Raw genomic sequence first — 25,712 nt, 5'->3', positions numbered from 1 at the left:
AGCTTACATGCCAGAGGCTGTGCGTGAACAGCCCAGGAGTGCGGGTTCTCACAGCAGAGCAGGGTAAGGCTGGCTCCCAGAGTCAAGGACTGGCATGACCTAGCTGATAACCAGTCCAGACAACACCAGAGGGGAAGAAGTCACAATATGCTTTAGTGCAAACTGGAATTAATTCAGGGAAGTCCTGTGTCATACAGGGAGTCACACTAGATGATCACAGACCTTAAAAATCTATGAACAGTAAAAACAGCTCTATATATGCGTGATTACAGTTCTGAAGTTTGCAGACTGATTCATTAAAACACTGCCACTAGGAAGGATTATTTACTAAAATGTGGTTAAGCAGGGACATGGTCATTTAACAAATGAGTGCAGCAGTCTCTGAAGGCTAACTCTAGGGACTATCTCATCACACTTAGACTACAAGGAGAACGTCAAGTAGCTTTGAATTTCAGAAACCCTCAGAGAGAAAGGAAGGTAAATTCTCTCTCAACAACAAACAAACAAACAACAAACAAACAAACAACAAACAAACAAACAAACAAACAACAAACAAACAAACAAACAAACAAACAACAAACAAACAAACAAACAAACAAACAAACAAACAAACAACAACAAACAAACAAACAAACAAACAAACAACAAACAACAAACAAACAAACAAACAACAAACAAACAAACAAACAAACAACAAACAACAAACAACAAACAAACAAACAAACAAACAAACAAACAAACAAACAAACAAACAAACAAACAAACAAACAAACAAACAAACAAACAAACAAACAAACAAACAAACAAACAAACAAACAAACAAACAAACAAACAAAAAGACAGTGCTGCTGTTCACTTGCTTCCTTATGGTACCAAAGGACTATGACAGCCTCAGTGGCCTCTTCACACACTTCCTGATTTACTATTGAACATGTTTCTCTCAAAGCGCTCATCTGTAACAAGAGTTTAAGCACATGCTTTTAGAGGTAGATATGAAGGAGGAGCTGGCTACTCAGGAGAAGTGATAGGACAGCTCTGCTTTTTTAGCATTGCTAAAGCTTTCTACACCTTTCAGCAATATGTACATTCACTATTTATTAATAATATCGGGAGGCTAGAGAATGATTAGTTCTCCCAGTCTGACTTATGTAAACAGATGCACAAAGCTGAAAACATTGTTGGGTAGAAAGATAGCACAGGCTATATAAACACCAGAGGTGCCAACAGTTTAATTTAGAGCTGGCAAGTTCTATTTTCATCTTGTAAAGTGAGCAAAAATTCATTGAAGCAAATTTATGTCCTTTGCCTAGCCTCCTAGGGATCCAGTTATTAGGTTAAACACCACAGCAGAAAAAAACAAAACAAGAGAAACAACTCTCTTAGGTCTGTAACTTACCTTGATAATGCTGAAGGAGTCTGTTCATCCTAACATCCCACAGCTTCACTGTGTTATCTGTACCAGCTGCAGCAATGCACGTACCATTGGGATGAAAATCCACATGATTCACAAACCTATAAAGAAAAATCCAACAGTTTAAACTTGAAGGGATCCCTTTCAAGAAGGAGCACTACAGTATGTTCGTGTAATAAAATGGGGGCAGAAGGAAATCTGACTTAAAGATACTAAACACAGCTCAAGTCAACTAACATTTATCTTGTGCTTCTCTCACATCCCTAAGGCAGGATATGATATAGCACTCTATTTTATATATATTTGTATTAAAAAGAATTTGGGGACAATTACATGAGCTCCAGAAGGCTTGCTTCTGGAATTTTGTAGATTCAGATGTCTTAACATTAATTTTCAAAAAAGTTAATATTTAATAGAGGTAATTTTTTTTTTTTTTTTTTTACTAAGATCACAGGAATTCTTAACTGGTGCTTATGAGATACAACATGCAGCCATATCCTTTGAACACACTGTTATTTTTTAAAAGTATAAAATTGATCCTTCGTAAGGTGCTTTGCAACTCTTGCTCCATTGATACAAGCAAGACATCGGATAACAAGAAAACTGACTGCCCTATTAGAATCCTTACATTGCACCATATTAATAATACCACCAAGCGCTTATATAGTGCTTTTCATCAAATTCTTAGATCTGCTGTGTGGAGGAACCATGTATACTAAAAAGGCTTATGAAAAACAACAATATTGTACCATGCCATTAACGAGATCAGAATCAAAGGTCATGACATTAAATACAATCTTAATGACAAATTCAGACATTATCTTGAAACAAGAGAATTGTATGAAAGGGAAAATAAAAAAAGGCAGTATGCAGTTACTGGTGTATTGAGGAGGTGTGCGTCAAATGATGACAAGGAATCGGAACCTAGAAATCATGGGTTCTGGTCTCAGTTCGATCATTGACTTGTTCTGTAACCTTGGACAAGTCCCTTAATCTTGTGGTGGTTCAGTTTCAGCTGTAAAATAGGTATAACACTTCCCTACCTCAGAGAAGACATATAGGAGGTTTGATTAATTTTATGAATGGTTTAGAGAGCCTAGAATGAAAGGTACTGCACAAGGGCAAAGTATTATTGCAAAGACCTTTTACTTTTTGAACTTCATTAATTTAGAGCACAATAAAAATAAAGTTTTGGAAAATCTAGTGAAGAGATGCGAGATTCAAACCTCCTTAAGTTTCCTAGAACTAGAGACCGAGAGAGAGTGAGAGTGTGAGTGTGTATGTATTGGGGAGGAAGGGGGAGGGAGGAGAGAAGAGGAAAAGAAGCCAAACTTGAACAGCTTAATGGGACAAAATCAGAGGGCCCAGATAATCTTCATCCAAGAATATTAAAGGAACTGGTGCATGAAATTGCAAGCCCATTACCAAGAATTTTTAATGAATCGGTAAACTCAGGGGTTGTACCGTACGACTAGAGAATTGCTAACATAGTTCCTATTTTTAAGAAAGGGGAAAAAAGTGATCCGAGTAACTATAGGCCTGTTAGTTTGACATCTGTAGTATGTAAGGTCTTGGAAAAATTTTTGAAGGAGAAAGTAGTAAGGACATTGAGGTCAATGGTAATTGGACAAGTTACAACATGGTTTTACTAAGGGTAGATCGTGCCAAACCAACCTGATCTCCTTCTTTGAGCAGGTGACAGATTATTTAGACAAAGGAAATGCAGTAGATCTAATTTACCTCGATTTCAGTAAGGCATTTGACACGGTTCCACATGGGGAATTATTAGTTAAATTGGAAAAGATGGGGATCAATATGAAAGTTAAAAGGTGGATAAGGAACTGGTTAAAGGGGAGACTCCAACGGGTCGTACTGAAGGGTGAACTGTCAGGCTGGAAGGAGGTTACCAGTGGAGTTCCTCAAGGATCAGTTTTGGGACCAATCTTATTTAACCTTTTTATTACTGACCTTGGCACAAAAAGCAGGAATGTGCTAATAAAGTTTGCGGATGACACAAAGCTTGGGGGTATTGCTAACACAGAGAAGGACCGGGATATCATGCAGGAAGATCTGGATGACCTTGTAAACTGGAGTAATAGTAATAGGATGAAATTTAATAGTGAAAAGTGCAAAGTCATGCATTTAGGGATTAATAATAAGAATTTTAGATATACATTGGGGACACATCAGTTGGAAGCAACAGAGGAGAAGGACCCTGGAGTATTGATTGATCACAGGATGACTACGAGCCGCCAATGTGATATGGCCGTTAAAAAAGCTAATGCAGTTTTAGGATGCATCAGGTGAGGTATTTCCAGCAAAGATAAGGAGGTGTTAGTACCGTTATATAAGGCACTGGTGAGACCCCATCTGGAATACTGTGTGCAGTTCTGGTCTCCCATGTTTAAGAAGGATGAATTCAAACTGGAACAGGTTCAGAGACGAGCTACAAGGATGATCCGAGGAATGGAAAACCTGCCTTATGAAAGGAGACTCAAAGAGCTTGGTTTGTTTAGCCTAGCCAAAAGAAGGCTGAGGAGGGATATGCTTGCTCTTTATAAATATATCAGAGGGATTAATATTAGAGAGGGAGAGGAATTATTTAAGCTTAGTACCAATGTAGACACAAGAACGAATGGGTATAAACTGGACACTAGGAAGTTTAGACTTGAAATTAGATGAAGGTTTCTAACCAGTAGAGGAGTGAAGTTCTGGAACTGCCTTCCAAGGGGAGTAGTGGGGGAAAAAGACATATCTGGCTTTAAGACTAAGCTTGATAAGTTTATGGAAGGGATGGTATGATGGGATAGCTTAATTTTGGCAATTGATCTTTGAATATCAGCAGATAAGAATGCCCAGTGGTCTGTGATGGGATGGGATCTGAGTTACTGCAGAGAATTCTTTCCTGAGTGCTGGCTCGTGAGTCTTGCCCTCACGCTCAGGGTTTAGCTGATCGCCATACTTGCGGCGGGAAGGAATTTTCCTCCGGGGCAGATTGGCAGAGGCCCTGGAGGTTTTTCGCCTTCCTCTGCAGCGTGGGGCATGGGTCACTTGCTGGTGGATTCTCTGCAGCTTAAGGTCTTCAAATCACAATTTGAAGACTTCAGTAACTCGGACATAGGTTAGGGGATTGTTATAGAAGTGGATGGGTAGGGTTCTGTGGCCTGCTTTGTGCAGGAGGTCAGACTAGATGATCATATTGGTCCCTTCTGACCCTAAAGTCTATGAGAAGAGACGTGAAAAGTTTCATTTAATGTGGTTTTGTCCTCAGCATAATGTGGACAAAATGATTTCTAAGAAATGTTCTCATATCTAGGCCACTGCATGGATGTTAAAACGTTTTTAGCTCCATTTACACTAACATTCATGTCACTTTCAAGCCCAGCAGTAAGGGATCTGGAAGGAATGGTTAGTGACTAAAGGTCATTTCTGTGTAGCTAGGATATATGTGACTGTACAGTCAGTCACGATTTAACCTCTGCCAAACAGTGAAAAGTGCGGAAGGCTCAAATAAGACAGCCTTGTGTGTCTTGCCCCAGTGCATTCTACTGGTACTCACCCACCATGCTCACAAAAAGAATGTATACATTCTCTGCTGGTTTTATCCCATAGTTTGATAGTTTTATCATCACTAGCAGAAGCTATTAGTCTTCCATCTGGAGAAAATCTAAAAACAAAGACAGAAGTTATAACAAAGTTCAGAACTAACAAGAAGCTGGAGGGAACAGACAGTATGAGCTAGATCGGGATACCTTACTCATGGTAGGATGCATTTTAGGGTTTGTCTACATCAATATTTAATTCACAGCATGCCGGGATATAAATCTACCCCGCACTAGCCTACCATCCACTAAATGTCACTGTGTACCCTGCTGTTCTCTAGTGTACTTCAATCTACTCACATTTCAAAGCAGGGTAGATCAAAGTGCACTAGGGGATGGTTAGTGTGTAGCAGCTGGGTCCACGGACACTTAGCATATGGTAGATTTACACCCCAGCTTGCCGCAAATGAAATGTTCATGTAGACAAGTATTTACTCTTTGAGTAGTCCCACTGATGTCAATACGACTACTTGAGGAGCAAGGGTAGCAGAATGCAGAGCTAAATCTGAAAAGCTGATTTCTATGATTACTGAGAAAAGCAACCTAAAAGGACTGAAATTATTGAACAGCATGCAGATAGATTAAAAGACTTCAGAAAAAATGGTTAAACTGATTTCAGATCATCTATCCCACTTGTTTTCATTTAAGGCCGTTTCAAGTGCTTCATTTCTAGGCACTGCTTCGGATAATTTCTAGATTCACTACCAGTAGGAAAGGTAATTTATTTGTCCTCAAAATGCCTATATTTCTGGTTAAGGCTATTAGGAGAAGTTCAAACTAGACAACAGTAACTGCAGCATTAGAAACACTGTTTGACAGTACCAGACAAGTGCAACCTTAAGCCACCCTCTCCAACAAGTAGGACCACTGAGATCAACACATCTACTCACATGCATAAATCTTTACAAGATTAAGGCTTTAGGTTGCAATGAAAGAATTATGGCCATGTATATAACATAACGTGTGTGATGTTGCACTCTATGTGATTTTATGAAAATATGCTAATGAGTGTGAATATAATGTAACTGGAATATGCTTCATGCAAAAAGTCTAATGTAAGGTATCATTACAAAGCTTATAATCTACTGAGTGCGGTCCTCTTATTTGTATGTATGTATCATTCTTGTATCTGAAACTAGAAATACGAAATACAACTCTGAGGGCCTATTGTAATTATGCAAAGTGTGGGCCATTAACAGTGTAAATTTGACTGTGGATGGCTCTGTTTGCTTGCAGGCCTTCCTGTGAGTCAGGCTGGGAGGAATGAAGGCTTGGGGTCTCACAGGACATGTGACCATGTCACCTGGTACTGGAGTCCATCTTAAATCTGGTGCTTTTCCATTTAAAAGGAGGGGTGGGAATCCAGGAAAACAAGATTCCCACCTTGTGCCAAAGATATAAAAAGGGGGTAGAACAGAGCAAAGGGGGCTGCCAGTCATGAGAAAACCCCTAGTTACCACCTGAGCTGGAACTAACAAGAACTGTACCGGGGAAAAAGATTGAGCCCATACTAAGGAGGAGTCTAGTCTATGAGAGAAACTTATTGGAACATCACTGAGGGTGAGATTTACCTATATTCAGTTTCTTAAATGTATTAGGTTTAGACTTGCGTGTTTTCTTTTATTTTGCTTGGTAACTTACTTTATTCTGTCTGTTATTACTTGAAACTACTTGAATCCTACTTTTTATACTTAATAAAATCACTTTTGTTTATTAATAAACCCAGAGTAAGTGATTAATAAACTGGGGAGCAAACAGTTGTGCATCTCTCGCTATCAGTGTTAGAAAGGGCGGACAATTTACCCTGTATACACTTTATACAGAATAAAACTGATTTATTTGGGGCTTGAACCCATTGGGAGCTGGGTGTCTAGGTGCTGAAGACTGGAGTACTTGCTGAGTTGTTTTCAGTTAAGTCTGCAGATTTAGGGGCATGGTTCAGATCCTGGGTCTGTGTTGCAGCAGGCTCAAGCCAGGGAGAACTTCTGGAGTCCCAAGCCATCAGAGAAAATGGGCTCAGAGGTAGTTTCAGCACATCAGGTGACAGCCCCAAGGGAGTCTCTGTGACAGAACCTGTCACACCCATCATTTTGTATGTATGGTTAGGATTGTGTTACCCAGTGTGCATTACTTTGAAATTTATCAGCATTGAATTGTATCTGCTATTTTGTTGCCCAGTCACCCAGTTTTTAAAGATCCTTCTGTAACTCTTCACAGGTTGCTTTGGACTTAGTTATCCTGAGTAATTTTGTATTGTCTGCAACCTTTGCCACCTCACTGTTAACCCCTTTTTCCAAATTATTTATGAATGTATTGAACAGCACTGGGCCCAGTACAGATTCTAGGGGGACTCCATTATTTACCTCTCTCCAGTCTGAAAACTGACTGTTTATTCATACCCTCTCTCTCGTATCTTTTAACCAGTTACTGATCCATGAAAGGACCTTCCCTCTTATCCCATGACTGCTTACTTTGCTTAAGAGCCTTTGGGGAGAGACCTTGTCAAAGCATTTCTGAAAGTCCACATATACTATATCCACTGGATCATCCTTGTCCACATGTTTGTTGATTCCCTCAAAGAATTCTAATAGATTGGTAAGGCATGATTTCCCTTTACAAAAGCCATCTCGACTCTTCCCCACTTTATTGTATTTATCTATATGTCTGATGATTCTGTTCTTTACTCTAGTTTCAACCAATTTTCCTGGTACTGAAGTTAAGTTTTACCAGCCTGTAACTGCCAGGATTGCCTTTGGAGACTTTTTAAATCATGGGTGTTACATTAGCTATCCTCCAGTCAACAGTCCCATGGCCGATTTAAAGGATAAGCTACATACCACAGTTAACAATTCTGCAATATCATATTTGAGTTCTATGCTTTTATTCCCCTACATACACTACCACTCCCCCACCAGTAAGAACTACTCTGTCATTCCTATATTTTCTGTACAGTGGTTTTACCATGTCCTATGGTGGAACAATGGCAAAATTCCCATGATGCCTATTATATCAATATCCTCATTTAATACCTCAAGTTCAACCATCTTACTATTTAGACTTCTTGCATTTGTATACAAGCATTTATAAAGTTTGTCAATATCTAGTTATCTGTCTTTGTTTGACTGTTTCCCTTCAGTGCCTAACTACTTTATCAACTTCTATCGTCTCCTCTTTATTACACTAGTGTCTACTTTAATAAATCCTCCCCTCAGGGATGTGTCTGTCCAAACTGTGTGCAGCTTCATACCTGTTGGTTTTCCCCCAGTCCTAGTTTAAAAACTCCACTGCAAGCTTTTTAATTTTACATGCCAGCAATCTCGTTCCATATTGGTTTAGGCGGAACCAGTCTTTCCAGCATCGACTCCTCCTTTCCCAAAAGGTTCCCCGGTTTCTAATGAACCTAAATCCCTCCTCCCAACACCATAGTCTCAGCTGGCATTGAGACCCCACTGTTTGACTATCAAACTGGAGCTGCACACAGAACTGGAAGTATTTTAGAGAATGCTATCATGGAGGACTTAAAAACAAAAAACAAAAACAAAACAACAACAAAAAAAATCTTACCTACTGCCCTAAATTCAGCCTCCAGGACCTCTCTCTCCTATCTTTCCCTATGTCATGTACTATGACTACTGGTTCCTCCCCAGCACTGCTTACAAGTCTATCTAGGTATCTCAAGAGGTCTGCAACCTTTGCACCCAGCAGGCAATTCTCCATGCAGTTCTCCCAGTCATCACAAATCCAACTGTTAAAAAAAAAAAATTTAGAAGTTGCATTTATCTGGGGGTTGGGCAACGAGGATATATGGATCTCTATACCTGTTCAAAATTACTTCTGCTCAGGACTGATTTGAAGCATAAGGCAAGGTTGTTACACCAAAGCCACATGCTGAATGCACTCTTTGTTTTAAGACATACATCACCACCACTGCTTTTTGCCGGCAGGTTGTACTTACTTGGCACAGCGAACCCAGTTTATGTGCTGGCTCAAGGAAAAGAGAAATTTCTGTCTGTGAACTGTCCATACTTTGACTGTTTTGTCATCAGAAGCTGTAACCAAGGACTGTCCATCACTGGAGAACTGAACGCTTCTTACAGTTGCCGTATGAGCCTTGAACACAGTAGATTCTCCTTTGCTGGGTAGAAAAAGGAGTGAATGATTTTTTTAAGTTGCACAAGAGGCTATGACACTATGTTCTAAACAGCCTGAAGTTTGTGTACACAGGACAGAGTGTTTCTAACCGCTATTTCTATGGGCACCATATACATTTATGTTAGGAGGAAATTGTTGACCTATCCTGAGCAGACAAGTGTTTAGGAACCATACAAAACATAGCTCTAAAAAAAACTGCTCTGTTTGATTTTAGTTACTGGAGCCCATCCTAACTTGAGACAATTTATGTTTGTGTTGTCTTTACAGAGGTAAGAAAAAGGACATGTTTTTAATTAGTGTAAATCAAATAGTCTGCTAAAAAGAGACTGTTTACATCAGTGATGCTCAATCAGTATACAAAGACAAAAACAATAGTGGCTGAATTTCTGGGCTGACATCAGGTCTTAACTGTCATTGCAATGAGGAAAAAGAAAAGTATAAAAGAGAGTTTCAATTATAGTCAGATAAACCATTGATACCAAATGGAAGTGTGTCTAATATTACAGCAAATACTTTTTCTACACAGCATCTTCTGAGAAATACACGAGTTACTTTTAATCAGAAATACGAGAAGTGGGACAAAGTGATACCAATTTAAACACAAACAAGCTACAGAATTTAATATTAGTTCTTCCTCTCACCAACATTTTCAAAGTAGTGCAGAAGGTATTTTTCTGGCAAACAAATACAAGACTGCAGAACAAAATTCAGAGAATTTCAGGATTCAGTAGGTACCTGGTAAGTTACCAGTCCTGCACCACTCCCTAGTGTAGGGCGGGCTACCAGTGGCACAATGCTGAACGACTGAAGAGCTCAAGCCAAGTGGTAGGGTTTTCTCATTAAAGCTAATATTTAATGGACTAGCTCCCAAGTGCTGTAACTGGAAATCCAAGTTCTGTTACCAGATTCTTGAACCCTTGGATTCTAAAGGACATGAAGTGCTGCAGAAGGAATGCACTCAGGCCCTGGGAAGAGACAGCTTTCTCTTAACTTTCAACAGCAAACCTCCATTTGACAGGCTCCAAAATAAATCCCATCCAGTCCTAATCTGCCAGAAGACTGGTGGCCTCAAGTCTTAAAGGTTGACAAGCAACAGGGAATTCTGGGTTCTGAAAGCTATATAGACTATCCCCTAGTTTTAAAGAAAGTCTATTGGTAACTTTTTTCTTGCCAATTCAAAACGTTTCAAATTGGCATTTAAATTAAATAATAGCAGTGTGAAGTGGCAAGATTTGTATACATGGTCCAACAACAAACCTAAGGCCCCAATTCTGTAATCTATTCCCTGCAGACAAACTCTGCACCATATACAGCCCCACTTAATTCAAAGAGGGTCCATTTGCTGAGAACAGTTTGCAGGGGCTCCAAGTATTTTACCAAGAGGTCTTTTCTCCATCTAGTGTAGATCTCTGCTTCTTCAGAAACAGACACCTCCTTATCCACAAGGGAGCAGATTATAAGAGCTCACTGGCTGACTCCTGAGAACCTCACAAGGCAGTCAGCAGCCAACCCTCCTGGATGAGCCCACCCTTAATTCCCTGATCTTGCCATGCTTGCTTGATAATAAGAAGGTCTCCAGACACGGTCACAATCATCATTGTAAACTCTCATAATAAGGGTAGAAAAAGTGTGTCATTGAGTTTAAATTCTTTATTTTACTAATTAATTTTAAAAAATAACCTGGATTAGAGAACAGGATAAGTGGGATCAAGGAAGATCTGAAGAGGAAGGAGAAGGAATGAATGAATCTCAAAATGGATAAAATCCATGTTTTCAGAGCAAGACATGCAAATATTAATTTGGTACTGAAAATTTCTGAACTACCTTCCTTCTTTTTTAATGAAGCCAAGACCTTCTCATGCAGTACAACATTAACAGCAATGCTACTGACCTTCATGTTTTGTTAGGATACTCAAGACTACCCTTATTGCTTTTTAAGTTCTCTCCTTACTAAAGAGATTTCAGTGCATTTATTGGACTACATTTAATCAAGCTGTGAATTTAACACAGTAAAGAGACATCTGACTTAAACTTGGTATTTTCCTTGAGTATAGTTACAGAAGTTCAGTGACTGATACTACTAAACATACACACACAAATCAACAGTACTGAAAGTTGCCACATAGTGAGCTGCCTCAAGACAGGCAGAGGTGGAATCATTGCCTTTCCATTCTAGCTTACTTCTGAGATGGCAACCACACACACAGCTTCAATCACTGAACTGATATTTTCAAGGCACTGAGATTTCATCCAGCACAATTCATTTAAATTCAGCCTCCCCAGAAGATCTTGTCTTTCCACACAATTTACACATTCACTTCCAAGAACTCCAGTAAGTGGTGTTTTTTGGTTGAATTTATTTTCAGGATTATATATATTAGCAGCCAGGCTCCGGATGCAGAAGAAGAAACTGTCACTCCCTTTTTTTTGTCTAGATGGATGAACGATGAGACTAAATTTTAATCAAATATAATTTATCTAGCATCTTAAATAATATACATGTTTTTAATATACAAGTGTCATATTTCTTCCAGGGAAGTTCTACTAAACAGAAGTTAACTATCATTGAAATTGCAATCTGCACATTTTCATCCAGCTTCAATGTAAGTATAGCTTAACTTTATCCAATTTCACTGTAAAATGGATCTATTGTACAGTCATGCTGTCATTATGAAGGTACAATGGCACCTCCATATTAAAAGACAAATTGAGATTTGTACTAAAAGCAGGGATTAAACTTTTGTTATATACGAATAATAGTGCATCTTCCCTAAATGTATTACTCACTGAATACAGAACAAAAATTTATAGAATTTACACAAGAGCCTATTAATTTATGAATACGTTTTTTAAAATGGGTCTCGAGACTTGGGGGAGGCAAAGAGGGAGTGTAATTTTTTTTTTTTATTATTCTAGCAAATAGATTCTGGATTTTTTAAATCTGACTCACTTTTAGATTATAGCAAGAACTAGGGCACAGTCTAATTTAGGCTTACTGTGTTAACAAAAAAAATTAATACAATTACTCATAGCCATAAAACATTCCAACAAAAATATAAGTGATTAATTTTAGAATATCTTCCCTGCTTCCTAGGCTGCTATGTTTAGTGTCAATTGCTAAAGAGTACAAACCAAACACAAATAAGAGACCCACCACAAGTCTGCTTCCCTCTCAGGGCCCAGACTCACTATTTCTTTAAAGTCTTTAACAGTAGCACTTCCCAGAAAGCCACCCTTCCCCAGCTCTCTGGGCCCAAATCCTCACACTGGCTACCACATGAAGGGGAAGATCACTTCCCCAGTTTAGTGAAAGAGGAGGGAGACATTCTCAGCTCCATACAGAGGTCCAACAGATGTTACTTGTAGAAAAAGAAAAGTTGCAGACAGAAGCATGATATGAGTCTATGTTGCAAGGATGCCTTTGCCACTTAACGATGTATTTCAGTCGGATCAGTAGTAGATGGGCCTGCTCTGGGCTAACTAATGTACTTCAATCATTTTAAGGCAGCAGCACAGAGAGACTGGATGGTTAAAGGAATGCTAAAAATAATGGTTAGCAGCTGCCAGACAAGCATCTCAAAGCACGTTACAAACATCAAACTAAGTCTTCTAATCTCCCAGTTAGGTAGGCCACCATCACAATTTTAAAATTACGAAAACTGAGGCACAGAAAGGGTAAGGTCCCATGCAAGTTCACGACAGCATAAAAAATTTAGGTCTCTTAACTTCTAGGCCTGTGTTTTAGCCATATACCATCATTCTGCTATTAATGGGACAGTGAGTTATTAACCAGAGGTCATGAAAAGTCAGCCATTGTTTGGTGGGACAACAACAAGCAAGTCAGAAATCCAACTCCTAGAACAGATGCCTATATTACAAAACCTGAGCACTGTATTTGTCAGTGCCAGAGCAAAGCTAAGGACTAATGAGCCATGAAACATGAATTGGGAGGGAGACCAGTAGGTAACTACTTAAGTACAGTATTACAGCAGTGTCAGGAAGTTTACACTGATAATGTCTGTGCTGTACCTGTTCTGTAGACAGAGGATTTCAGCCTCTAGGGCTAACAAGCTAGCATCTTCTTCAGGACTAAATTCACTTTATAGAAGAGTTCTATGCAGAATGGCTGTTGCATCACCTAATATTTTTTCCTTTAGCAAATAACTGATTCCCAACCCCCACAGTGGAGCACTCCTGCCAATGGAAATCACACACAACTTAACATAAAAGACTTAGGAAGCAGGATATACTTACACATTTGGAACCCATAAACGGACAGTTTTGTCTCTGGAGCCTGAGGCCACCAGATGGCCAGAAGGTGAAAACTGAACACACATCACTGCATCTTTGTGACCCACAAAGCGATAGGCTCTCATTTGGGGTCTCATACTCCAGATCATCAAGCACGAATCCATAGAGCCACTTGCTAAATTTAGAGGAAAAAGACTTATTTAATATCTTCTCTTAGTACACGGGAACAATTATATACACTGAAGGGATCAGCAAAGATTTCAGCCCTTTCAAACACTGGTTCTCTCCACTGAATTAAGATCTTTGTTAACCCTGGGGCACCACTACAATTCTATTTTTTATTGGCAAAATCAAACCAACCATTCAGAATCAACTTATTAATTGAAAGTAGGCATGGCAACCCAAGCTAAGAGTTAGCTCATGTAATTCTGTTATTGCAGTAAGCAAACAAAAAAGTACAAACATTGTAAGAGATATTCCAATAGAAGGCAATACACACATGTGCAGAGGCTCTAAGATTTGAGACTCCAGTGTCTCTTCATCAAAACCATTTTTTTTCTGTTGGAGAGCAAACAGCAGTCACGACTTTGCTTGGTTAATTATCCAAATGTAGATACATAAAGCAGACAAGCCCAACACACACACTTGTGACAGTGCTTTGTGCTCCAGAAACCTGGCTTTTCTATGGTTACACAGTTACCAACACATCCTTCTGAGGCACTGCTTCAGATGAATGTTCCCAGCCTTCTCTATGCTACTGTCCCTGATGAAAGTGCAGCTTCCCCTACAGCCTGCCATGTTTTATATGTCCGTAGAGCAGTGGACACTTACTGTGATGTATAATGGCACAGATATTCAATGGCAACTTACAGAAAAATATTAGACAACAAACCTCTAAAATGGTGACAATTAAAATACCTCTTCAAACTAATCCTGCATTTAAACTACAGAAACTTCGTGGGAAAGGGGTTGATTTTTTGTGGGTTTTTTTAAAGCAAACAAACAAAAGACAGACAACTATGTGGTATAAAAATCTTAGCCTGCCAACAGACAAAAGCATCATCTTTAACTCCCTGTCAGAGCACCAAGTGGGACATATCTCCAGTGAACGTAAAAGATTCCTAGAAAAAAAACAGATTAGTTTTTGATACTAGGTTTAGATGCTACAGTATCATAATCACAAGTAGATTTTAGTTCGTTTCAGTTGTGGCAAAGTACCAAATAGCTTTTGCTGGAAACATCCTTTTATTTCGCAGTCATTTCAATACAAAAAAGAATAGTTCTCTCCTTTCTTGGATAGCATTCAGGATTAACCTAGACCCATTTTAGACAGGATGTTCCATTATTCATGTTCCTTTAAAGGGAAAAAATTCACACATTTCCATTCAGTGGCTTTTTGCCAGCAACACCTTTCCCTAAAAACATTAGGATTAAAATAAAGAAGGCAGCTAAAAAATGTGTGGATTGAGGACAGGGCTGAGACTCTAGAGAAATTAATTCTAGTCCTAAGTATGCTACTGATTCACTGTATGGATGAAGTTACTTAACTGCAGTACCACAATTTCCCTATCTATGACATGGGGAAAAACAGCACTTAGTTATCTCTGTAAAGCACTTTGAGATATAAGCAGTATTTTGAAGTTTATTGTTGGCAAGTCATTAATAGCACTGGGTAGGGTAAACACCCCAGTAAAATGGCATCAAATGAAAGCTCACTTCTTCAGCTTAAAAATACACCTCTACCTCAATATAATGCTGTCCTCGGGAGCCAACAAATCTTACAGCGTTATAGGTGAAACCGCATTATATCGAACTTGCTTTGATCCACCTGAGTGCGCAGCCCCGTCCAGCCCGGAGCACTGCTTTACTGCGTTATATCTGAATTCGTGTTATATCAGGTCATGTTATATCGAGGTAGAGGTCTATGAAGAATCAAATATAAAGAATGGGAAGTGTACAGGTTGCTTAAATATAGAGTAGCTGACTTAATATACCTCACTCAAATATTTTGAGTCTTCCTGCCTGCATTTTCATTCATATAAGTGCTGTACCCACAGCACTAGCTATGTAGGACTGTAGCACTGCTCTTGCTCTGCAGTTGCTGGCCTGAACCTAAAAAGAAGAAAGAGCAAAGGAAGGGAGACAGGGAAAAAAAAAAAAAAAAAAAGGAATAAAGAAACCACTGAGAAACAAAAGGAAAACAGGGTAGGAGGGAGTGGTAATTAAGGGTTGGTCTACATTTGGGAGGGGGGGTGGAAATCAATCTAAGGGCTTGTCTACATCACAAAGTTGCAGCGCTGGTGAGGGGGTTACAGCGCTGCAACTTAGGACGTGTACACATCTGCAGGGCATCACCAGCGCTGCAACTCCCTGTTTGCAGCGCTGGCCGTACTCCCGTTTTGTCTCGGGTGTAGAGGATCCAGCGCTGGTGATCAAGTGTAGACACTTACCAGCGCTTTTCTTGACCTCTATGGAATAAGCAGGTATCCCAGCATACCTGAGGAAGCCTCTGGTAATCAAGCTGGTCTCCTTCCCCGGTTTGCTCTCGCGTTCCCCGAACCCCGAGCAAGCAGGTCTCCTTCCCTGCAGTTTGCAGGGTGGTTCGGGGAACGCGAGAGCAAACCGCGGCAAAGCTGGTCTCCTTCCCCGGTTTGCTCTCGCGTTCCCCGAACCTCCGTGCAAGCAGGTCTCCTTCCCTGCGATTTGCAGGGTGGTTCGGGGAACGCGAGAGCAAACCGCGGCGAAGCTGGTCTCCTTCCCCGGTTTGCTCTCGCGTTCCCCGAACCTCCGTGCAAGCAGGTCTCCTTCCCTGCGGTTTGCAGGGGGGTTCGGGGAACGCGAGAGCAAACCGCGGTGAAGCTGGTCTCCTTCCCCGGTTTGCTCTCGCGTTCCCCGAACCCCCCTTGAAGCCGCCCAACAGCGCTGCAGTATGGCCACATCTAACACCACTTGCAGCGCTGGTTGCTGTAAGTGTGGCCACTCTGCAGCGCTGGCCCTATACAGCTGTACTAATACAGCTGTAACAACCAGCGCTGCAAAATTTTAGATGTAGACATACCCTAAGATACACAACTTCAGCTACGCTATTCACGTAGCTGAAGTATCTTAGTTTGACTTACCTGGCCGTCCTCATGGCGGCTAGTCAACTGCCACGGCTCCCTGTCACTCCACTTACTCCTCCTGTCGAGGTGGAGCACAGGCATCGATTCGGGGATCGATTTATCATGTCTAAACAAAACGCAATAAATCCATCCCTGACAGATCGATTACTACCTGCTATTCCAGTGGGTAGTGTAGATGTAGCCTAAGAGAATATGCTTAACTTTGATAGTCCCTAATTTTCATATTAAAGAGTTATGTGGGTTACCAGCATCCTGATAAGGATACTGAAATATGCCTTCTGACAGCCTATTGGACTACTGAATTTCAAGGTGTTTAGCCCTGTTGTATCTGTATGTGTCTACTGGACACCTTTGCCATACCATTTCTTTGTTCACCACCTCTGCAACAGACATAGCAATTCTCTCCAGTACTAAAATGCACAGTGGGCCTCAATGTAACTAGCAGGCCAATGGACATCAGTTGTCTTTCCTGAGAAAGAAATAGAAATTGACAGATTACAATGCAATGCATTGTATTAATGGACAGTGGATGGAAAACAAGCCTTGGTTTAAGTCACACCAAGTAAAAACTGAAGTTTTACCATACAGTGGTTTCAGAGTAAAGTGAGGCACAGAAATATGCAAGACACAGTGTAACACTCAATACTCCTTGCAACTTTGCCAAGATAAACATGCACTCGCGCACACACTTAAAACCCCATTTTTAGAATTTAAGCAAAAATGTGGGCCTTTCAGCCTTGAAAATAACTCTTCAGTGATCTACAAGTGATTATTTCTGAGCCTGTTTTGTAACTCAGCAGCTCTTTTAATTACACTGAAAAAAGAAGAGACTTGTGAGGTGACTATCAGAACATAAAAGGACAATTTACCCAATTGCTTCTTATTGAGACTGAAATCCACACTAGTGATCGCATCACGATGGCCTTTAAAGTGTTTCTCTAGAGATGGATCCTCCTGAAAGACAGTAAAATTTAAAGAATATAGACTAATGTTAATAGTGACTTTAGTACAATAAAAAATAATTACATATTTTTATGACAAGGCTTGGCAATTTCCCCACCCTAAAATATTTCCAGATTTCCAAAAGAATAGTAGCCCAGCACTGGGTGATAAAACAGTGTATGTGCAACTACTTGTATAATTTATGCATATAATTACAAAAACAGTATATGCAGCTAGACAGTTGCACATCGAAGGAAAGGTGTGGGGAAAGGACAAAGACGAGAAGCAGATCAGAAAGACCAAAAATAGCAGCAGGGTGGCTATAACATCACTATTTCACATCATTTGTATGCTTTAATGAGATTTGTGAGACACCAGACATTGGTGTCCAACTACCAAGGTATATTTTTGGCCCACTGGGCTACAAAGCAACAAACCTAGTTGAAAAGACGCCTTCAAAAAGCAAGGATGATTTCAATAAGAATTCATAAAAACAGTTTTGGTTTTTAAAACGCCAGGACTCAGCAGGGAAACCCGCACGGGTCCAGTTACGGCCTGTCTCCCTCACTGTGCCTAAACCAGTCGGTCCCCACCAGGAAGGAAAGTGTTCGCGCTCCTTTTCAAACTGACTGGGGGCTGCACCAAGCACCCCACAAGGCCACCGAGCGAACCTCAAAGGCCCTGCCCCGCAGCTCAGGCCAGGCTTCGGTATCCTGCAGAGTAGTACCCGGCAAAGCCCCCCCGGAGAACTGCCACCACCTACCAGGCGGGGGCCGGGGGCGGGCGGCTCTGCGCTTGGCAATGACTTTTTGCAACATTAACAGGGCTGTAACACCCTCCCTTCGCCCCTGGCCCCACCCGGGCCCCCGCCCAACTTCTCCCCCAGCCCCACAAACTTAGCCCCTGGCCCCACACCCAAGGGCTCCCCGCCCCTACCAGGCCGGCAGCGGCCATGGCGCGTGGCGGAAGCTTCCGGGTCTGTCGCTCTGGCCGCAGCGCCGGTTCAGTTTCCGCGCCTCCCCGGCCGCCTTAGTAACGGCGTCAGCCCCTTAAAGGGAAGGTCGGGCCGAGCCAGGCTTCGCCTCCGACAGGAAAAGCGGCCGGGGCTCGCTTGGCGTCATGCCGGGGCGGGGAACATGGGCGCGCGCGCACGGTGTTTGCGCGCGCATTCGTTTTTACACAATCAGTTCCGCACACCTCTGCTTCCTCACACGTACTGTTCACATGTACATAGATGCAATTCACACGTTACTCCTGAGGGCATTCTATGCCAAAAAAATTAAAAGTCTGCACTAACAAATCAAAAATTCTGTTCAAAATATTTTAAAATTCTGCAATTTTTATTTGTCAGTAAATAAATGCAGATGCTCCAGCATGGCAGTGGGGAGCACAGGCCACTGGCTGCATGAAGGTGGCCTGCAGCCACCACATCCTGGGGACATAGACTCATTGGTGAGGCTCCATCCAACTCTGACTCAGCATAAGGCCTGGGCCTGCCCCTCTGTGCCAGGCGCAGCAGGTGTGGGGCAGGCAGGCTCCAAACATGGAGGAGCTCAGTGTGGGATGAAAGGATTCTGTGTGGGACAATCTTGGTGCAGGCAGCTCCATGGGGAGGTTAGGAGGGTTGCTAAATTTATAATCACACAAAATCAAACACTCTAACCCCACCCCTTCCCCGAGGCCATGCTCCCTGTCCCACTCCTTCCCTGAGGCCCTGCCCCCCATTTACTACATTCCCCCTTCCTATTCTTCCCCATCCTCACTCACTTTCACTGGGCTGGGTTGGGGTGTTGGAGGGAGTGAAGGCTCTAACTGGGGGTGCAGGCTCTGGGGTGAGGCCAGAAATGAGGGGTTCAAGATGTGGGAGAGGACTCCAGGCTAGGGTGGGGCTTGGGGTGCAAGAGGGGGTGAGGGCTTCATCTGGGGGTGCAGTTCCTGAAGTGGGGCTGGGGATAAGGGGCTTGGGGTGCATCAGGGGGATCCAGGTTGGGGGTGGGGCAGAGGGGATCAGGGGGTGGGAGGGGTCTCTGGGCTGGGGCAGGGGGTTGGGGTGCAGGGGAGGATGAGGACTCTGTCCTGGGTTGCAGGATCTGGAGTGGGGCTGGGGGTGAGGGGTTTTCGGTGAAGAAGGGGACTCTGGGTTGGGGGGGGCTCAGGGCTGAGGCATGGGCTTACCTCCAACGGCTCCCAGTCAGCAGCGCAGCAGAGGGGCTAAGGCAGGCTTCCTGCCTGTCCTGACTCCGCACTGCACTCCGGAAACGGCCAGCAGGTCCAGCTCCTAGGCAGAGGTGCAGCAGGTGATTCTGTGCGCTGCTCTCGCCCACAGACACTGCCCCCATAGCTCCCATTGGCCACGGTTCCTGGCCAATGGGAGTGTGGAGCCAGTGCTTGGGGTGGGGGCAGCACATGGAGCCCCATGGCCCCTGCCACCTAGGAGCTGAACCTGCTGGCTGCTTCCAGGGCACAGCACAGTGCCAGGACAGATAGAGTCTAGCCTGCCTTAGCCCTGCAACACCGATGACCAGACTTTTAATGGCATATGCACATTTGCACACACACACCAGGGCCATTTCTGCTGGTGCTTCCCTCTAACTGTGCTCCCAATTGCCACTGCCTCCCAATTCCCTTGCCTGCATGTCATGCTGTGGGCTGCCCCTGCCCTAGTATAGCTCTGCAACAGGCAGGGAGCTCTTAGCTTCAGCTTTTCCAGCATGCAAGAATCACTTATGTATGATTCATCTCTAATCTGAAGGGACCACTTCTGGTAGCAGGAGGACAAAATCACATCTCATCTACGTGAGAGATGTTTCCTAGTTCTAGTCACCAATGCAGCTGAAATAATAACATCTAGGTCTGATGTAGCACTTTTCATCTGTAGCTCTCAAAGGAAACCCCTAGAGTAGACAAATAAGCCCTACAACCTGGGATTTACACTTGGGCAGTTGACCCTGGTTTTGCTTAGGGCTACTGCATGGATGCAAATCATGACTTAGAATGGTTTTGCATGTCAGCGCTAGAGGTTTGCAGTGATGTGACTACACTAAGGGCTGGTCACCACTGGATGAAATTGCTAGGTAGAGCTAGCTGACAATTTGTTGGAAAATTTCAATTTTCCTGAAAATTTTTGATTTTCCATCTTAAAAAACCAAAATGATGGAGGCTGACTGCCAGCCAAGAAGGCTTTTGCCAATTTCACTTTCTGCAAGCAGGAAGAAAGTGAAATTGACGAAATGGCTCCAGATGAACAGCTGCAAAGGCAAAAAATTCTTTTCTGAGAGAACCCAAATGGATTTTTTCTGGAAATTTTGTCATTTTTGACATTTGCCCTGATTCAGGATGAATATTTTTTCAAAAACATGAATTTTTTTATGGGGTGGTATTTCCATTTTCTGGCCAGCTGTATAGCATCAGAAAAGTCTTCAGATTCCAGCCCCTGAAGCCCTGGGGCTCTCTGCTGAGATTGCCTAGAGAAGGCTCCAATGGTGGAGATGGCTTTAGTGAGATAGACACTTTTCCACCAGACAGCCTCCTCCAGTAACATTCAGTCACTAGTAATTTTAGTCAAGACTAATTCTCTAGAGATGAAAAGCTCTACACCTCATTGCTAATCCAATGAGCCATCCAGATTGCCATTGTGTTTTGGAAATCATCAGCCAGACCTGATTAGGACAGCCATCTGTGTCATTTTGAGATACAGATACACATTACTAGATGTTGCCAGGCAGCTGAGCACTAAAAGCTCCCCAAATCATTAGCTTTGGAAAAAAATCTGCATTGCTTCAAAAACAAAGCTTCGCCCAGTATTTCATGTGTCTAAAGAGTGTGGTTCATAAAGTCATTCTGCAAGCACTTATTAAGCAGCAGAGATAGTGCTTACCACTGCGAGTAACTTTATTGATGTCAGCACTTACACATAAGCATTTTTGAAGGGTCCACCCCCTATTATAGTTTAAAACTGTTCTATGAAACAAGGAGTGTGTCTGCCTCAGTGTTCTGCTTACACTGATGGTGCTCCGTAATGATATTATTGTCATGTACTTCTTGTACATGGTAGGTTGCAGGTCAGGCTCTTGTACCAGATATGCACTTATTACAGGGCTTCCTTTGTAAAGAGACACATCAGATACTCCGGGGAGAATTCTGCACCACTGTGCACATATATAATTAATAAGCTGTGCATATTTTTTAATTTTTTGTGCAGAAAAAAGCTTCTGACAGAAAGTTGCAGCAGTTCCTCTTTTTTCCCACCAGATGGCACTGTGGTGATAGAACAGACCAGCAGCTCCTGGCCAGCTAGTTAAGAGAAAGAGCCTGCATTCTTCACAGGGCCTGTCAGGCCAGGTCAGGAGACAGGGGGCTGTGGGGAGACAGACAGCGTGGGGCTGCTGGTGGGGGGTCACAGACAGGGCCTCATAAGGGCTAGTGGGGGAGAACAGACTGGGGCAGGGGCTGAATGGGAGTGGAGGCACACGGTCACAGGAGGGAGGGAGGTGCAAGACCAGCTGGGGTGGGGGTGCAGGGCCGCACAGGGACAGAATAGTGGCTGAGTGGGGACACAGAGACACATAGGACAGGGGGAGGGGGTTCAGTGCCACATAAGGATGGGGGGTTTCTGAGTGGGGGTGCACAAGGACAGGGGGTGCAAAGACGTATGGGGGCTCGGGGACACAGGGACAGATGTGCCTGATTGAATGAGAGAAGCTAGAGGTCAGCCAGGGTCTGCATGGGGAAAGCTCCCTAACAGCCCCTTCATGTCCCCCCGCTAAAAACCTGTTCCATACTTTTCCCATCTATACGCAACAATCCTCCAAGTTCACACCCAGGCTCCTTCCAAGCAATTCCTCTTCCTCAGCTCCTCCATTACCCAACTCCCCTAAGCCTTTGCACTGCTTCTGAGGGGTGTGGGAAATGCGGTTCTGTATTATGGTTTACCGTATATACTTCTTCATAAGCTGAATTTTTTTAGTAAAAAAGGGAAGCACCAGAGAAGGCGATCAGCTTATGAACGGATACAGAGAGGGAGAGGTGGGACACAGCCCCTCCCCCCAACAGAGGGAACAAGGAGAGGCAGCACAACCAGCGGAGCCAAAAGGGAAGAGGCAGGGCCAGAATCTCTATGCTTCTGGACAAGCTGCTCTCCCCCTAGCCTCCAAAGCAGCTGCAGCTCTGGGGCTGGCAGGCTGCAGCCGTGCCACCTGGTCCTGCCCACTGGAGCATGCTGTGGCCATGCTGCCTGGCCCACCTACCAGAGCACACTGCAGCCACACTGCCCGGTCTGCCCCGCCAGAGCAGGCTGCAGCCGCACTGCCCAGTCTGGCCTGCCAGAGCAGGCTGTGGCCACGCCACCCAGCCTGCTGGAGCAGCTCCGGCCAGGCCAGAGACGTCCTCCCCTGGCCCACCCCAGCTAAGATGGGAAGGGATGGGATAGGGAGAGTGTGGGGGGTTCTGGGCTAGGAGTGGGATCATGTGGGGGGTGGTCACAGGGGTTACTCTCCTAACCCGCAGCTTCTCCACCCCCCCCACAAAATTTCCCCACCAGTTGCTGTCCTAGCCCATCAGGGTAAGCCAGAAGTGGACCAGGACACTTTGTTTACTTAGATTGACCTCTGTGCCTGAGATAAGGAACCATCTCAGCCCGCCAGTGGCTTATCCTGATGGCCTGAGAGCCAAAGTTTGCCAACTCCTGAATTATAGAGTCAGCTTATGAATGGATCATAAAATTTTTCCATTTTTAGTTATCCATCTTGGGGGGGGTCAGCTTATAAACAAACCGGCTTATGATCGAGTATATACAGTAAATGAATTATTGCTCAGAGTTCTGAATTAATATGCCTAGTAAGGAATCTATTTGTCAAAAAACGTTTCCTGATTTTTTTTTCTCTCTATTGTTACAGACATGCTTGCTGACCGGTATTTTGAAATAAATGACCAAAAATAATTGAAACTGGTGTGATTACATTGTGTTATTTTGACAAATAAAATATGCAGAATTGAAAATATTGTGCACATAATTTTTAATTTTTTGGGGCAGAATTCCCCCAGAAGTAATCAGAGATGGGTTCACCATAAGATCACTTAATGCACTGTCAGGAACAGCTATTGTCAGATTTAAGTATATTACACATGGCTCCGCCTACTAGCTAAACAGTATAATACAGTTTTACATTCTATTACAAATATAACTATTTGAATGCAGAGACGGATTTAAATTCACCTGAGGATATTTTTGTTTTATTTTGAAACTCCAGATTGAAAGAAAATCCACCTTCAAAACAACCCAGTAAAATATCCAAAATAACAAAATGATAAAAACCTAGTCAAAGAAATAAAAATATATAACTAATATATAACAGCAGTTGTTAAAGAGCCTTACATAGGCTGGTTCCTAAATAAATAAGGTTGCCCAGGTCTGGCACAGGAAGGGGGCTTTATGTGCACAGGGTGGACCCAGAGCAGGACAGGAAATGGTTTTCCCATCCCATAAGAGCTTTTGAAATTTCAAAAAGATCTTCCCATCTCGAGTCAAGACAAATAGTCAAAATCTTGTCAATAATCTGATTTTTTTTTTTAAATTGGATCATTGAAAACATTTTGTTCTGATCATTTCAAAACATTTTGTTTCAATTCTGACCTTTATTTTTTTAAAAAAATAAACTTTTCTTAAGTCTGAATAAATTAAATTTAGAAAGAAAAAGTCATTTCAAACCAGAAAATTAAACTTTTCATTTAGAAAAATGTCAAAAGGTTCCATTCTGACTGTGATTAATCTCTGAACAAAAGTATTGCCAAGCTAGGGTGACCAGATGTCCCGATTTTATAAGGCCAGTCCCGATTTTTGGGTCTTTTTCTTATATAGGCTCCTATGACCCCTCACCCCATCCCGATTTTTCATATTTGCTGTCTGGTCACCCTATGCCAAGTTTAAAATGAACAAAAGTATTGTCAATGTTAGGCCTCAGACTTCCACTTTGCAAAGTTAAAAAGGGCACGCTTTGCAGAAGTAGGCTAAGACTTGTGGTCAAAACACGCTGCAACCAGATAACACAGTATGCTCACTCCTATAAAGCGAGATAAGTTGTGCCCCTTGGCACAGCTTGTCTAACCTACATTTAAAACAATTGGCTACAAGGAAGCATGAATTATACAGTCAAAGTGACAAAGCAAATCACATTAGAGATTTGGCTGATCCTAATTGGTTGGCCTGTTTTAAGATACCGCCGGCAGATCAGATTAAAACTATGAAGGCACGGGACTGTGGGTGTGTTTCGGTCATAAGGGAAACCTGACCCACACCCCCTGAACCGAAGGGACGTGCACTTGTCGACTATCTGTACCTGACCAGTGCAGAAAACGGCTGACTGAAGGGTAAAGTATTTTTGGACAAATTCAAGGTAAGTTTATGTAGTAAAGAAGTCTGCTTGCTTGAGCTGAATTGATCTCAAGTCTGTATCGATACTATAGCGTTAAGAACAGTAGTAAGCAGCTAATGAATAATAATTGTACATGTACTTGTGCTTGTTTTCAGTATAACTTGCCATTTATATTAATCCTTATTCAGTGTTGGATTTTCTTATTTTGTCTGTGTTGCCTTTATAGTCAAAAGTCATTAAAAACCTTTTTTGAGGAATAATCAGTAGTTTTAATTTTTCTTATATGGGCACTACTCAACCTCATTACATCTGTGTTGGGTGGTGGGAAGTAGCAATCACTCAGGGCCTAATTAGGGCCCTGACGCGTGCCTCCTTCTTCCTTTATCTCCACACTGACAATTTCAAAAACCTTTTTCTCCGAAACATTTTCAGATTGGGAGAGTCAACAAAACAGACCTTTTCCCTCTCAAACAATTCTGGTTTTGACCAATCAGCTTTTTCCAATGAACAGACATTTTGCTGGAAAATTCCCAACCAGCTGTAGTTTGTACCCTGGGTCAAAAATCTTTCGGCCTCTGTAGGTCACATCATCCCGGATCACAATCTTGTGGAAAACATACCTTCAGGCTGGCTCCACGTCTACACCCTGATGGTGGACGATGGAGCAGAGATTAGGCTTCCTAGTAGGATGTTCTCTCACACACTTTCTGATACCTCTTGGCAGCTCCTTTTCCCAGCCAACTTTCTATTATATCCTGCAAGGTGCCAGCACCCTCAGCTCCCACTGAAGCCACTAGTAGTTCAGGGGGCTCAGCACCACCTGTGAGGAGTTCAGCACCTTGCAGCATCAGGCCTTTGCGGT

General features: G+C 42.6%; 1 protein-coding gene across 2 annotated transcripts in view; it reads right to left on the bottom strand.

Moving 5' to 3' along the window:
* Positions 1 to 18,591, bottom strand: part of POC1A (POC1 centriolar protein A) — a 102,678-nt gene extending 84,087 nt beyond the window's left edge. The window contains exons 1-6 of one of the 2 annotated variants that reach the window (XM_030570762.1): positions 18,417 to 18,591; positions 17,408 to 17,492; positions 13,420 to 13,591; positions 8,969 to 9,148; positions 4,971 to 5,078; positions 1,397 to 1,512 (exon numbers count right to left, since the gene is read on the bottom strand). In XM_030570762.1, coding sequence (XP_030426622.1) covers positions 1,397 to 1,512; positions 4,971 to 5,078; positions 8,969 to 9,148; positions 13,420 to 13,591; positions 17,408 to 17,492; positions 18,417 to 18,434 — 679 coding nt within the window. In that variant the 5' untranslated portion in view covers positions 18,435 to 18,591. Of the gene's footprint in view, positions 1 to 1,396; positions 1,513 to 4,970; positions 5,079 to 8,968; positions 9,149 to 13,419; positions 13,592 to 15,410; positions 15,529 to 17,407; positions 17,493 to 18,416 lie in introns of those variants that run through there. The other variant, XM_030570763.1, reaches the window with a different exon arrangement.
* Positions 18,592 to 25,712: the final 7,121 nt, after the last annotated feature.

Source organism: Gopherus evgoodei, chromosome 7, assembly GCF_007399415.2.
Source record: "Gopherus evgoodei ecotype Sinaloan lineage chromosome 7, rGopEvg1_v1.p, whole genome shotgun sequence".
Lineage (NCBI taxonomy): Eukaryota > Metazoa > Chordata > Testudines > Testudinidae > Gopherus > Gopherus evgoodei.
This window is presented reverse-complemented; position numbering and strand designations above follow the sequence as displayed.